General features: G+C 38.2%; 1 protein-coding gene across 1 annotated transcript in view; it reads right to left on the reverse strand.

Moving 5' to 3' along the window:
- The window catches only part of LOC145979756 (phospholipid-transporting ATPase ABCA3-like), a 148,258-nt gene that overhangs the window by 47,022 nt on the left and 86,727 nt on the right, over window positions 1-14,509 (reverse strand). Inside the window, exons 15-17 of the mRNA XM_083112742.1 lie at window positions 11,306-11,391; window positions 9,836-9,948; window positions 1-142 (exon numbers count right to left, since the gene is read on the reverse strand). The exon at window positions 1-142 is cut by the window's left edge and continues 299 nt beyond it. Coding sequence (XP_082968868.1) covers window positions 1-142; window positions 9,836-9,948; window positions 11,306-11,391 — 341 coding nt within the window. The remainder of the gene's footprint in view (window positions 143-9,835; window positions 9,949-11,305; window positions 11,392-14,509) is intronic.

The raw sequence follows: 14,509 nt of genomic DNA on the forward strand, positions 1-14,509 counted from the left end.
TCTTATCTGCAGCTTCGTACGGAACATTCGTGTGACCATATATGTCAAGCATAAGTTTCAGCGGAGGTGCAGCCTGTGGTTGTTCCGTCACCACAGTTGATGTGTATACTGCCACAATCATTATTACAATTGGTATTAATGCCTATTGAGAGAAATGATAAAAGTATTAATAACCTGATCTTTTCCCTTAAAAGTAACAATTACATCAGGGCTGTAGTCAAGGTATACAGTGCTATAATGGCATATACTCCCTAAATAATCTTACTCATTAGCAGGAAACGGATTTGCAGTATGTAAATACACATTTATGTATGAAGCTGAAATCAATTATAATTTGAATTATCTTTACAGTTCATGGCTCGTAGACTCGAAAAATTCAGATTTTATTCTCCATATTTGTACATACATTAGGTTTTGGCACATATTTTACATATTTTAGTAATTTTTACATAGTACTGCATATCCCGGAACCTCTATAAGAAGGAAACCTGTAAATACAGAAAAAAAAAGTCCCCAGAACCGACCATTTTTATACCTGAAAATGACCTGCTTAAGGCAGAAACCTCCTTAACGCAGAAACAGAACCCCATTTAAAGACCAACGAGATGTTTTTTATTCTCAGTAAGATGGAAATTTCCTTCTTTATTTTTTCGCTCGCAAGAAAACAATGCAATACTGTAAGTGGAACATGCCTCTGTTGCCACTCGCTTATCAGTAACATTGTTGATATGAAAGAATGCACTACAATACTCATAGCTGTTACGATTCAGTTTCTTTCTTTCATCTCTTACCATCTTTCTCCACCTTTCTTTGTCTATTTCTCCTCTGTTCTTTCGTCATCTTTCTATTTTTCTTGTTATCTCTCTTTGTTTCTTTATTTTTCTTCACCTTTATCTCAGTCTTTCTTCACCTCTCTTATTCCATCTTTCAATATTTCTCTTTCCCTCTATGCAAATCCTCCTCCAGGGAACGCCGCCTTATAGTAGCACTGACCGTGCGGGTGGAGGGGTTTGCGTGCTTTGTTGAGGCTGAGAGCTATGCCAGGGGTAGATTTTTCTACCAGCAGGGTCACCCATGCTGGACAGGTCTGGGAAGAGAAGCCAGACTAAGGCGTTCTGCAACGTCCCATCTTACCTAGTATATCCTATCCCAATATTCCTACCCAGTCCCAAACAAACAAACGTGAACATCTGCATCTGTGTCCCACATTGTGGAGTGGCAAGTGCCAAGGCCTAAAGATGGCAGCCCTATCATGGCACTCGGGGTCAGAGGGCCAATAACCCACTACCCTTAAAAATAGATTATTAAAGAAACCAAACGAGGAAATAGCCGGACGGACAAACTGGTGACGACCTTTGGACTTAAAAAAAGAAAACTCTAGTGGGGTTTTGGAATGTTAGAACATTATATGAGGCAGGAAAATTGCAACAAGTAGAAGCAGAAATGGAGAAATATAAGTTGGACATCCTGGGAATGAGCGAAGTGCGTTGGAATAAATTTGGAGAGATGAAAACATCTAGTGGTATGACATTCCTCTATTCAGGTAGACCAAATGAAGATGATGAACATCGTAATGGAGTAGGCATACTCATAAACAAGAAGACTGCTCGAAGTATATTGGACTGGAAGCCTGTATCTGAACGAATAATTATGGTGAGATTACAGGCAAAGTTTAGAAATGTGAGCATCATTCAATGCTATGCACCCACAAACCAAGCAGAAATAGAAGAAAAACAAGGGTTCTACAAAGAATTACAAGACACTGTAAATAAGGTTAAGAGGAAAGATGTTATTATTGTAATGGGCGATTTAAATGCCAAAATTGGCTCAGAAAATATTGGACTGGAGCAAGTGATTGGCAAGAATGGCCTAGGTGATAGAAATGAAAATGGGGAAATGTTTGTAGATTGGTGTGCCTCAAATGAAATGACTATTGGAGGTACACTATTTGCACATAAAAATATACATAAGAAAGATCTCTTGGGTATCCCCAGATCATAAAACTCAAAATCAGATTGATCATATAGCTATAAGTAGGAAATGGAGAACATCTTTATTAGATGTGAGAAGTAAACGTGGAGCAGACATTAGCAGTGAACATCATCTTATGGTAGCCAGTTTTAGGGTAAAAATTATGGCTGCAAAGGAGAAATTTAATAAACAAAGCACAAAGTTTAACATTGGAAAACTACAGAAAAATAGTGTAAAACAGGACTTCAAGTTGCAACTTCAGAACAAATATCAAGAACTAGGGGAGCTGGATGGTGATGAGGTGGAACAACACTGGGAAAAGGTAAAAAATACATTTACAACAGTATCAAAAGAAGTTTTGGGATATAGAAACCCTAAGAAAAAGAACTGGATGTTAGAGGAAACTTGGAGGAAAATAGAAGAAAGGAAACACATTAAGCAGAAGATTAATATGTGTAAAACTAGGAAAAGGAAATCAGAATTACAAGAAGAATATAGGAAAAAAGATCATGAAGTGAAATATAGTGTGCGAGCTAACCGTACAAAATGGACCAGTGAGTTAGGCGGGAAGGCAGAAAAAGCAGTAAATGAGGGAAATATGAAGGAAGTATACCAAATTACAAAGATCTTGTCTCAAAAGAAAACCATACAGAATTGCCCAGTGAGAAATAGAGATGGAGTACTCCTTACAAATAAGGAAAATCAGCTCAATAGATGGAAAGAACATTTTTCGGAAGTATTAAACCAAACCATAGAAGGGACAGAAGATCTGCTTGAAATACCGGAAGAAATGTCAGAATATGAAATAGAAGATGAAATAACTACTAAAGAACCAACAAAAGAAGAAATTAAAAAAGTATTGAGAGAACAAAAGAGTGGTAAAGCACCTGGAATTGATAACATTCCACCAGAAATTCTTAAGGAAGACATGGAGATGACAATAGAAATATTACAACCACTTTTTGCAAAAATATGGAAAACAAAATCAATACCAGAAGATTGAAAAAGAGGTTTACTAGTAAAAATACCTAAGAAGGGAGATATTACTAACTGCAATAACTGGAGAGGCATAACACTACTTTCAGTTCCTAGTAAAGTTCTAAGTAGAATTATTTTAAACCGAATTAAAGGATGTGTTGAGAAAAAGATCCGGAGAGAACAAGCAGGCTTTCGAAGCAACCGTTCCTGTATAGATCAGATAAATACACTGCGTATTATTACAGAACAGAGTATGGAATACTTCTCTAATATGTACCTTATATTTGTGGACTTCCAGAAAGCATTTGACTCTGTAAATAGAATGAAAATGTGGACAATTGTAAAAGAATATGGCATTCCAGCACACATGATTGATCTTATTAAAAACTCCTATGATGGTTCCACATGCCAAGTTGTGCATGAGGGAATACTTACGGATCCAATACCAGTTATTTCAGGAGTAAGGCAAGGATGTATTTTGACACCAACAATATTTCTGATGGTAATTGATAAAGTAATGAAGAGGGTAACGGAAGGAAAAAGGAGAGGTATAAATTGGAGTCTCACCCAACAGCTAGAAGACTTGTGTTTTGCAGATGAGGTTTGTCTGCTGTCTCACACATACTGTAATATGGAAAAAAAAATAGGAGATTTGGATAAGGAAGGGAAAAGAGTTGGTTTAAAGATAAATAGTACAAAGACGAAATCATTAAGAACAAATGTAAAAAAGATGGAAAATTTCCACTTGAATGAGGAAAATATTGAAGAGGTTAAGGAGTTTACATATCTGGGGAGTTTGGTGACAAATACAGGGGGAACAGAAGATGATGTTAGATCAAGAATTAGGAAAGCAAATGTGGCATTTATTCAGCTATATAAAGTTTGGAAAGCCAGAGAAATTTCAATAAGAACTAAGCTGCGAATTTTTAGAAGTAATGTGAAGTCAGTTCTTCTTTATGGATGTGAAACTTGGAAAGTAACAAAGAAAATTACTAAAGACTTACAGACATTCATAAACAGATGCCTAAGGAAACTTCTGGGAATATATTGGCCAGAAATTACCTCAAATGAAGATCTATGGAAACGTACGCAAGAGGAACCGGTGGCAATACAGATCAAAAGAAGAAAGTGGAAGTGGATTGGCCACACATTGAGGAAAGATCCATCGGCAATAGAGAGACAAGCATTGAGCTGGAATCCACAAGGACAACGTAGGAGAGGAAGGCCAAGAATGAGTTGGAGAAGGACAATAGAGCAAGAAATATGGGAAGCAGGAAAGACCTGGAACGAGATAAGGAAGATGGCTGGAAACAGAGTCCGTTGGCGATGCTTCGTTGAGGCCCTATGCTCCGTAGCGGAGTAACAGGAAATAAGTCAAGTAAGTCTATGCACATCACGCTACAATGCTAGGGGTCTCGGGTTCGAACACCGGCATGGGCATGGATGTTTGTGAGTGTCCATTTTACTTCGCCTTTTGTGCCACTTTTGGCTAGTTTGCAAAGATGGGGATGAGTGATGATATGATGAAATTGATGAATGTATCACATTTTTATTCATGTACGTACATGCATTAGTACTCTACATTATAAGTAATCCGAAATATAAATCTGTCTTTCCATTATTTCCTGCAGCGCTTGATACTGTATTTAAAGTCAACCCTGTATAAGAAGGAAAACTGTTAAGATGGAAAATTTTGCTTGGAACCATCATGTTCTAGGGTAGACAGGTTTTACTGTATTTCCATATTTGAGAACATTTCTCAACATATACTCCATATTCGGGCAATAACTACATGTCCCCATGTGACCAAATAACTGACAAAGTCCGAAGAGGCATTAAACACCTGGCCATTAGAAACATTATTTTGTGAACATTGGAAGAGAGTCCCAAGTCAAGCAGCTCATTACTAACTCCACCCTTGACACTAGTTGTGTGACCCACAGCAGTGCCAGGAGCAACGATTTGTGGCACACGTACGGGATTCGCTTCTGGTTTCTCTTCAAGACACTCACAGTAATAGTTACAATGCCAAGACTGGATTTTATGTAGCTCGTGTAGTGCACTATTAAAAAGCTAAAATTTTTGCAATTTTAAGTCTATATTTAACTCCATATTTTGGTGCAAATAACTAAATATGGATTTACTACATATTTTTACTACATATAAATCTGTTCCCTGCTCATTAGCATATATCTTCTGCTACAATGCATATACTTATACTTTCGGGAACATAATGTTGAGAAGTGGGGAGAGGGTATGGATACATGCATTTCATTGCTTTCATTTGACTAAGCAATGTAAAAGTTATACTTAACATGACATGAGATTTCAAAAAATCAAGTAAGCTCCATGCGAAAGTATCAACAATGTTTCTCTTTCTCGCAACAATTGGCAGTGAACTATAAAAACTCTTTCTTTAAGCATGACAATTGAGGTCTTTGTATTTTAGTTTTAAACACTGATAGAACGAAAAAATGGGATAATTGTTGCTTTTCCTATTGCTCAATGTAAGTAGTATGTTCTCCAAAGCATTTACTTCTAAGTTGTTCATTTTTGTAGTGTTATTAGCATTATCATTAAAGTTATTAAAGTTATTAACTGTATATTCACGCACTGACAATTTACACAATCATTAAAATAAGCACTTTGATATTAGAAATGCCTTCTCATATGAATCTTTTATGGCAATTATGGACATATCATACCATCAATAACATTTTTTGTAGAAGTAAAATGATTTTATTTACGTACTTAATGCAAACATGGTTTCAATATTTCACAACACCTCTTAGCATATACCCTGTGGAAAATTTAAGACTACAGCACTGAATTATGTTCAGCCAGAGCTGGTTTTAGCATTGTACAATAATTAATATCCTGGATAAAATCCCCATGATTTATGTACATTGCTGGATACGTTTAAGAGGGCCAAGGACTTTACTACTGTTTACCTACTATATCAATGTTGTTACAAATCTAGAGTATATCAATTACCATACCACTCAGGATGAAGCACATATTCCCTTATCTGTTTAATTTGGGTTCTCAAAACTGTAATTTGTGATGGGCTCAAGCTCTTTGGAACCAAAGCTAGCTTTCTTTAAAGCTTTTTTGGTTCTGTAAAGCAACAACCAAAATTGTAGAGGTTGGGTTCCATGCATTCTCAACTAAGGAGTGTTTCATACATAAACGTAACAAACTTTTATGTACCTTGTACAGTTCTGTAATTTTAACGTTTGAAAATAAGTTACTCTGTATTAAAAAATTGCATATGGATCCCGTATCCAATAAAAATTTCATGGGTATACCATGTACAGAAGGTTGTTTCACGTTGATGGTAACGATTTCGATCACCAAGGAGCAGCACGTAGGCACAGCACAGAGCAGCCAGAGCCAGTAGGACGAAAGTACTGTGTGTTGACTTGCAAAAACGATAGTTGGTGTGCGAGTGAGTGTTTATATGCCACCAAAAATTCCAGTATTTTGGGAGGGGTACATCTGTGCCCTTTCCGACGTTGGTTATAGTTATAGCCAGATAATTAAACAGTGCCACATGAAAGCATTCCATGTGTCAAAGAAGGGTATCAATGCAGTATTTAATCGCCATAAAGCTTGCACTGTACCTGTTGCTGGAACCAGTCAAAGTGGGCCTCGGACATATCATAAGCCCAAGCGTTCCTCCGATGATGTGCGGAAAGTGAGATCCTTGGTGCGATGTGAAAACCCTGCAACGCAAAGAGTGATTGCACAGGCAGTGCAATGTTTCCCTGCAACTGTAAATCGCATCATAGCCCAAGATTTACAACTTGTGCGGAAGCACAAGGCTCAAGTTCATAAGTTGCGTGCCTCACATGTCCAGGAGAGGAAGACCAACAGCTGGAAGCTCTACGAACGACATCTGGCAGGGGACCGCTGGAAGTACGTGGTGTCCCTGGATGAAGCATGGGTGTATCTGTCGGGATGTGGTAAAAAAAAGGGCCATCTACTATCGTCCACGTGATGCAAGAGGTCGATCTGGGTGGGTACGTGAATGTGCTGAAAGTTTTCCACGTGGGTTCATGGTTGTTTGTGGTTACTGCCATAACGGCAAACTTCCACCATGCAGAGTGGTAAAAAAGGCTAAAATAAATGCAGCCTATTACCAGACGAATATTTTGGAGCCACTTTACAGACATGAAATTACTTCTCTCTATGGCAGCGACACATCTCGTGTTGTCATCCACCAGGACAAGGCCTCCAGTCATACGGCAAATTCCACGCATGCATACATGGATCGGATGGCATGTGAAACGGGCATTCATGCAATCCCCTTTACGGACATCCCTGTGAAATCCCCCAATGCCTCTTCCATGGATTTTTGTGGGTTTCCGTTGTTGAAACGAGCCTTGGGAAGCAGACGGCTCCGTACAATTGAGGGTCTTTGGAAAGCTTGTCAGGAGGACTATGATCTTTTGGACCAATGTGTTCTTCGACGCAGTCTCCTCCAATGGAAACTCCGCTGCAGGGCCATTGCTGCAAGACAGTGGTATCACGTGGAGCACCACCGCTCATGGCGTCATGTTTTTTCTTAAGGTCAGGTGGGTTCTAACTTTGTTACCATGGACATGAAACGACCTTCTGTACATTCAAAATTATGTGCAATAGCTACAGTGTATCCTTTTATAATTTCCACAATTAAACTTTGAAACATCAGATTGCATTGAAACTTGGTATAAAGGCTATGCAGACCTTGGGGAAGTGAATGCTAACAAAACAAAAGAAAAGTTCATATTTTCACCACCAGGTTAAAATGTGGCACTGAAATCTGGTGGACGGTACAATAACATCCCAGGAAACACTTTGTGAGTCCATTGATAATGCTGTCTTATGCTTCCAAAGTGTCATTCACGTTGACTGGCTGCATATTGAGCACCAACATGCCGGCCCATAGCTAGAATTGATCACCAGGGGGGACTCAAGGGTTATCAGGGGGAGCTTTGTAAACCAAGTCCATTTTCCATAGTTTAACATTATTATATGAAGGCAAATTGTGTGTGTTGGAGGGGGTCATTAAGTTACATAAATTTTAGAAATATACAAATACTACATTTTTTCTATATCTTTTAAAATACCACTTGATGTGTTAATTGAATACTACTGAAATTGTCCCTTACTACACACTCCATACTACTTTTGATAATACAGATACGTATTTATATCATGCAAGAAAAAATGGACAATATTCAATCATAGTACCTACAGTACATTCCACCTCCGGCTGAAGCAATGAAACACTCACCCCTTCATTCCCAAAACTTGGGAGCTGTTAACCTTAGACGCCGATGCGGAGGGAATTTTCATGATGACGTCAAAGTCACTGATTTCTGTCTAAACGGGAGGTTGCAACAGAGGCAGCGAAGGTACAGATAAAGAAATATCCCTATGAAGATACTATCTAAAGTCTACAGAAGAGAATCTTCTAAATACTTGCCGCTTCTGTTCATGCTCTGTGAATTTATCCTTCACCAAAGTTGTGAGCAAATAATATCTGCTGTCTACATTTTCACTCTTCACTGCAAATAAATTGTACAAACTGGTTTTACCTAATGTCAAGGGGCTGACGGCAATGCCAGGGGGACTCACGGCAGTTCCAAGGGGGGCTCAGCCCCCTGGCCCTGCCTGGCTATGGGCCTGCCAACATGAACTCAAATTACTGGTGGTTGTTACTTCACCTGGTGGTGAAAATTTGAACTATTTTTTTTCGTCAGCATTCACTTTTCCATGGTCTCCATAGCCTGTATATGAAGTTTCACTGCAATCCGTTGCTTCAAACAGGCTCCAGAGGGCTCTGAATACAGCAACTTTAGTTATGGCCATCTGGTACAGCATAGAGATTTTGTCGAGAATGTATGCCCGACTGGGGCTTGAGCCTGCATTTTTGTGCTGAAATTTCTATGTAATACAAGGTTCGCCAATAAAAAAACCAAACTTTCTTTTTTAGGAAAGAAAACAAGTAATTACCTTCAAATGACTTTATCACCTTAAATATAAGAGGAGGCAATACACTTTGACCAGCATTTGTACAGGTCTTGGAAACACTGTTGATAGTCATTGACAGTAAGTGTTTGCAAAATACTGTAACATTTAATTTAACCCCTTAAGTGGGTGTTTCAATTTCATAAATTGAGTTACAAGCAGATTACCCGAGCTGTGTTCGAGGTTGCAATGTGTAATGTTAAGCAGGTTGCCTGATCTAGGTTCGGGCAGGAAAGTTTATTCCAACTTCAGATCGGGTAACGTGAATTGTTCTTGTGTATTGTTGTGTACGCTATGCAAAATACGATGTGCAGTTGTTTTGTAGTTTCATAGTTTTGTAAATGGCAGCACGGTACTATTAACTGAGCAGGAATAGCTAGCGTTTCTTTCATGTGAGAGAATAGAGCCACTTGACCAGGTGGAAAAATTCCGGTTCCCCCTCCCTGGAGATTGAACCGGAGTCTCTACCATGGTAGCAGACACCCTAACGACCATGCTACCATGGCTCACAATTTATGTATTTATAACTGGCACTTTGATTATTTTGTAACATATAACGTTACACAAACAGTTGATTTCCATCATTAGAGCACCCACCACCTCCCAAAAAAATTTCATAACAATGAATTTGGAAACCAAAAGTCAAAAATGTAAACTGTATAGTGATAAATGACAAAACTTTGCCAATAAGGTAACTGTAAGATCGTGATTTGTCAACAATAATTATCATCTTCAAACTAATTCAACAAACTATGAATATGCAATGAAAGTGTTTTTCCAACTCCACTGAGCCCCATGTGATGTGAATGAGAAGTTTATGAAGTGTTATCTGTTTTAAATAATGAATAGGAACTTAATATAATATATGTACCTGGGGAATGAAGATGATCCACCTTCTGTATGTATACTTGATTCTCTTAAGCAGTAGTGCTAGGTATTGTTGAACTACTAGTCCTAGACCTGTTCTTCGATTTGCATGTGAAGCTGAAAGAAAAATATGATGATAACTTCTGCCTTGGCAATCAGATGAATATCAACTGATTCATTTACAGTTGGATATCTATTGTATTTTCTTCTGATGACTGTAGTGAAAAAAATTTGTAACAAAAGCTACAACTTTCCCCTGTGGCTTGAAGTCACATAAAATATGTGAAGGTAGGGCTCCACATATTCCCAGCTATGGAGTTCAGGGTCAGCCCCAGCCAGTAACCATTGTCGAGAGGCTGGGTGAAACCTAGAACCACTTTATGCAGAAATATGTCTCAAAATTCCAGGGAATTAAACCTGTTTCTCTTAACATACCGAGCTGTAACAAAAGATTTCTGCACGTGAAACGAGAATATATTTTGGACCCATTATTGTCCCCTTTCTTTTTTTGAACTCTATTCTCATAATTTGCAATTGTTTATAGTATCTATGAACAACCCCCTCCCCCTTATCTGACCCCATAAGGGATGGTCATTTTCTCTCAAATGCATGCCTTCTTTACAGAAAAAAAGAAAGATCCTTTGTTTCCTAGCTGCAGCAACAGTCACAAAGAAGAAAGGTTCGAAATATAGCATTTGACATTTTTTTCCTCTGTTCTATAATGTGGTAATTTAGAATGCATTACTATGTAGTATATTGAGTACAATTATCATGGCATAAACAGAATTAATTAAAACAGTAGTATTTTCGATACAAAGACATCATAAAAGTTATGTACATCTCTTAATGTGACAGACTACCAGGATTGATGTGGGGAGGGGCCAATCCCCAATTCAAAATAGGAATAGTAATTGTAAGATTCTTATGAAAATATAGCACAAAAATAACAACTTACATTGTATTTGTCACTACCCATCTCTGCTGGAAATTTCTACTGGTTGCAGTAGACAGAATCTACTATTATCAATTATACTCTACTGTGGTTCTCTGAAATCTACTGAAACTCAATGGTTTCATACAACAATTTCAGTTGGTCTAATGTACAGTACGTGTACAGTAGAGAAACTTCCAAGTGAAATATTCTTTTCAGTATTATATGTAATATTGCATGCAGTGTGTCTAGCACAACATATTGGCTGTAAATACAACTTTTCAATTCTCCTGATTAACAATTTGTTATTGCATCTATTTGAAAATTTAAACACAGTAGATGTTTGAAAACACTGGTTCATCAACTGAAAGTAGCAGACAGAATTTTCAGCAGGGATAATTAATTGTTACAACTGTATCCATAATAATGTTACTTTTAAATTAATTCTTAATGCAATTGATTATGTTTTGGTGTGGGGCTTACTGTGTTGCAATTATTATGAATGTTGAGAAAATTGTGAAAATGAAAACTTGTGAATCTTACCTTCCAAGTTAGTTTGGCTGCCTGCTAAAGACTCTGACGGTAGTGATCGGTTGCTTCCACCATCCTCTTCTGATGTCTCCCCTGACCTATAATAATAACAGTAATAACATAATGAATATTTCTGCCTTTATTAGAGAAGGCATGATTTCACTTCAGATCCTTGTCTATGATTAAACTCAACGCAATGTAATATTTTAAAAAAGAAAAGTTTGCACAAAAATAAAACGGTATGAAAAACTTGTTTATTATTAATAACCTGATTATACTTTCAGTGTAAAGTAAGAACCACTTTAAGAAGTCCAGCTTTCTAACAAAATATATTTCTTTAGAAATCTTCCGAATTCACAAGAATAGCTGTACATTTCTAGTCAGATCTGCAAATGCAAAACTTTGGAACTAGGGGCCAGATCTGGAGATACAAAACTAAGGAATTTACAGCCACATCTGCAAATGCAAAAGTTTGGAATGTAGAGCCAGGTCTGCCGATGCAAGACTTTAGACACTAGAGGCAGGTCTGCGGATACAAGATTTTGGAACCTAGAGCCAGGTCTGCAGATGCAAGATTTTTGGAACCTGGAGCTAGGTCTGCAGATTCAAGATTTTGGAACATGGAGCTAGGTCTGCAGATGCAAGATTTTGGAACCTGGAGCCAGGTCTGCAGATGCAAGATTTTGGACCCTGGAGCTAGGTCTGCAGATGCAAGATTTTGGAACCAGGAGCCAGACCTGCAGATGCAAACTGCAGCCAGGTCTGCAGTTGCAAAACTTTGGAACCTAGAGCCAGGTCTGCAGATGCAAAACTTTGGAACCTAGAGCCAGGTCTGCAGATGCAAAACTTTGGAACCTAGAGCTAGGTCTGTGGATGGAAAATCTTGGAACCTGGAGAGATATATGCAGAGGGAAACCTTTGAAACTTGGAGCCAGATCTGCAGATGCAAAACTTTGGAACCAGAAGCCAACTTTTTTTTACTCCATCCTCTACTAAGGATACCTGGATGATAAAGAATTCAATCTGCATAAAGATTCATGTGAAGGTCTTCAAACAGATCTTCTACTTCAACACTTTAGAATATCAGCATGATTCTATGAAATTAGACTATTTTTTTGTTAGGCTCCAAGAATGGCTATGCACTCCAGTGTGTTAAAAAAACTGCATGTGAAATTTTGCTTTTGTATTTATGAGGACATTAACAGAATCTACAAGGAACGTCCAGAAAGTAAGTTCCGTTTCAATTTATCTCCGCTGCAGCGCTGCGATCGCAGTTCCGCACATGTGCGGTAGACGCTCTGTATCAAGGAGAAGAAACGTGAGCCATTTGGAGATCGCTGTCAGTCACGTACGCTTTGTTGTGCTTCTTTACAATGTCGGTGTTGATTGAAAATCCCGCCGCTTGTGAAATCAGATCTGTGATTCATTTTCTGAATGCGAGGAAAGTGAAACCAAGTGAAATTTATCGGCAAATTTGCGATGTTTACGGACCAAATGCAATGAGTGATTCAATGGTGAGAAGATGGGTCCGACAGTTCAATGACGGACGTAGTGATGTGCATGATGAAGAACGAAGTGGGCGTCCATCTTTGGTTAGAGAAGAACTGGTTCACGCGATTGATGTGACGAAAAACCTCCTACAGGGATTTGGCTGGGACGTGTTTGACCATCCTCCGTACAGCCCTGACCTCGCTCCTAGCGACTTTCATCTGTTCATACATCTCAAGTCTTTCCTTGGCGGTCAACACTTCAACAATGACGACGAGCTGAAAGAAACTGTTTCCAACTGGTTGAAGACACAGGCGGCAAATTTCTATGAAGAAGGTATACAAAAACTTGTGCCACGCTATGACAAATGCCTGCAAAATTTCGGCAGTTATGTGGAAAAGTAGTTTAAGAGTTGTAGAATTTTGTGCAATAAATAACTTTTCTGTATCTGTACACAATTTAATTTTATTACCAAACGGAACTTACTTTCTGGACGTGCCTTGTATCTTCTATTGTCTTGAGCAATTTCAACCAAACTTGGTACACGTATCACTTGCAATCTCGAAAGAAATACTGTGCGGGTAAGATATCCTTGGCACCCTAGGGGTGGGGGTGGGAAGGGTGTGACATGTAAAAATAATCGAAAACGACCGATATTACTGTGGAATCCATAGTTTTTGGGGTCGCTAAGATGAATAGTGACACTCCCAATGCCGTTCAACTCCAAGTTCATCACCTATCGGGATGGAGGGTGAGAGGGGGTGAAAAATAAAATGTCAAAAATGATCTACAGACTTGTTCACGGCAGTTCGGTACATACTGGAAATAACTCCTACTTCCTTCTTGGCATGAAGATATTGCCACGTTTAAAGTGTAACAAATTTAAAACAGCAAGCGCTTACGTATTTGCTATGCACTTCGTTCTCACAGTCGCTCCAGCTGACGCCAAGAGAGATTTTTTTTTTTTTGCTTCAGTGGTGAAGGAATGCGAGGTGTACGTAAAATCACATGCAATAATTAGCCATATTTTTTTAGGATTTCAAATGTAAATAATCTCATTTCATGCATTTATTGGACTGAAATGTAGAGGCAGCAATCATTTCTTGTCAATTTAAACAAACATGAATGGAGATTGGAACCAGACCCCTATCCAGCTTTGGGTTTGAAAAAAACAATTGAAACAAACAAAACAGTCGGTTACTGACAAAGGCCACCACATGGCTTATAGCTTTACCTCTCTGGCTTCACACTCATTGTTTAGTTTCAATTCTCAGTAGTATTCAAATATTCTCTTCTGCAAATTAACAATATTTTCCCTTTCTTTTGATTCCGTTACATCTGTACTACTGAACAATCATGATATTTCTATGTTTAGAAAGTAATATATGCTTTTGGTAAATGCACAATTTCATAATTATTTAAATGATATATATTAGCAATGATAATTAAAATGGAAAAAAAACATTGGTTGTTGTGTGTTCGCCAAAGAATCAGGGCATTTTCGAATCACGGCTGATATTCGAAGAAAACTCTGTACAAAATTAAAAGAAAAAAGGTAGTTATTAACCATGTTGTCTTGTAATTGAGGAGAGTGTTTGATTCCCCGTGGAGTCATATGGACAATGGTTCGGATTCCATTTTATTGTCTAGTCTCAATTAGCTTATCTGAGAATGAAATGAACTTTAAACAAACTTGTTCAATTAAATCGAGAACCTGGAACAAATGCA

This window comes from Lepisma saccharinum, chromosome 26 (assembly GCF_977018435.1).
Source record: "Lepisma saccharinum chromosome 26, izLepSacc3.1, whole genome shotgun sequence".
Lineage (NCBI taxonomy): Eukaryota > Metazoa > Arthropoda > Insecta > Zygentoma > Lepismatidae > Lepisma > Lepisma saccharinum.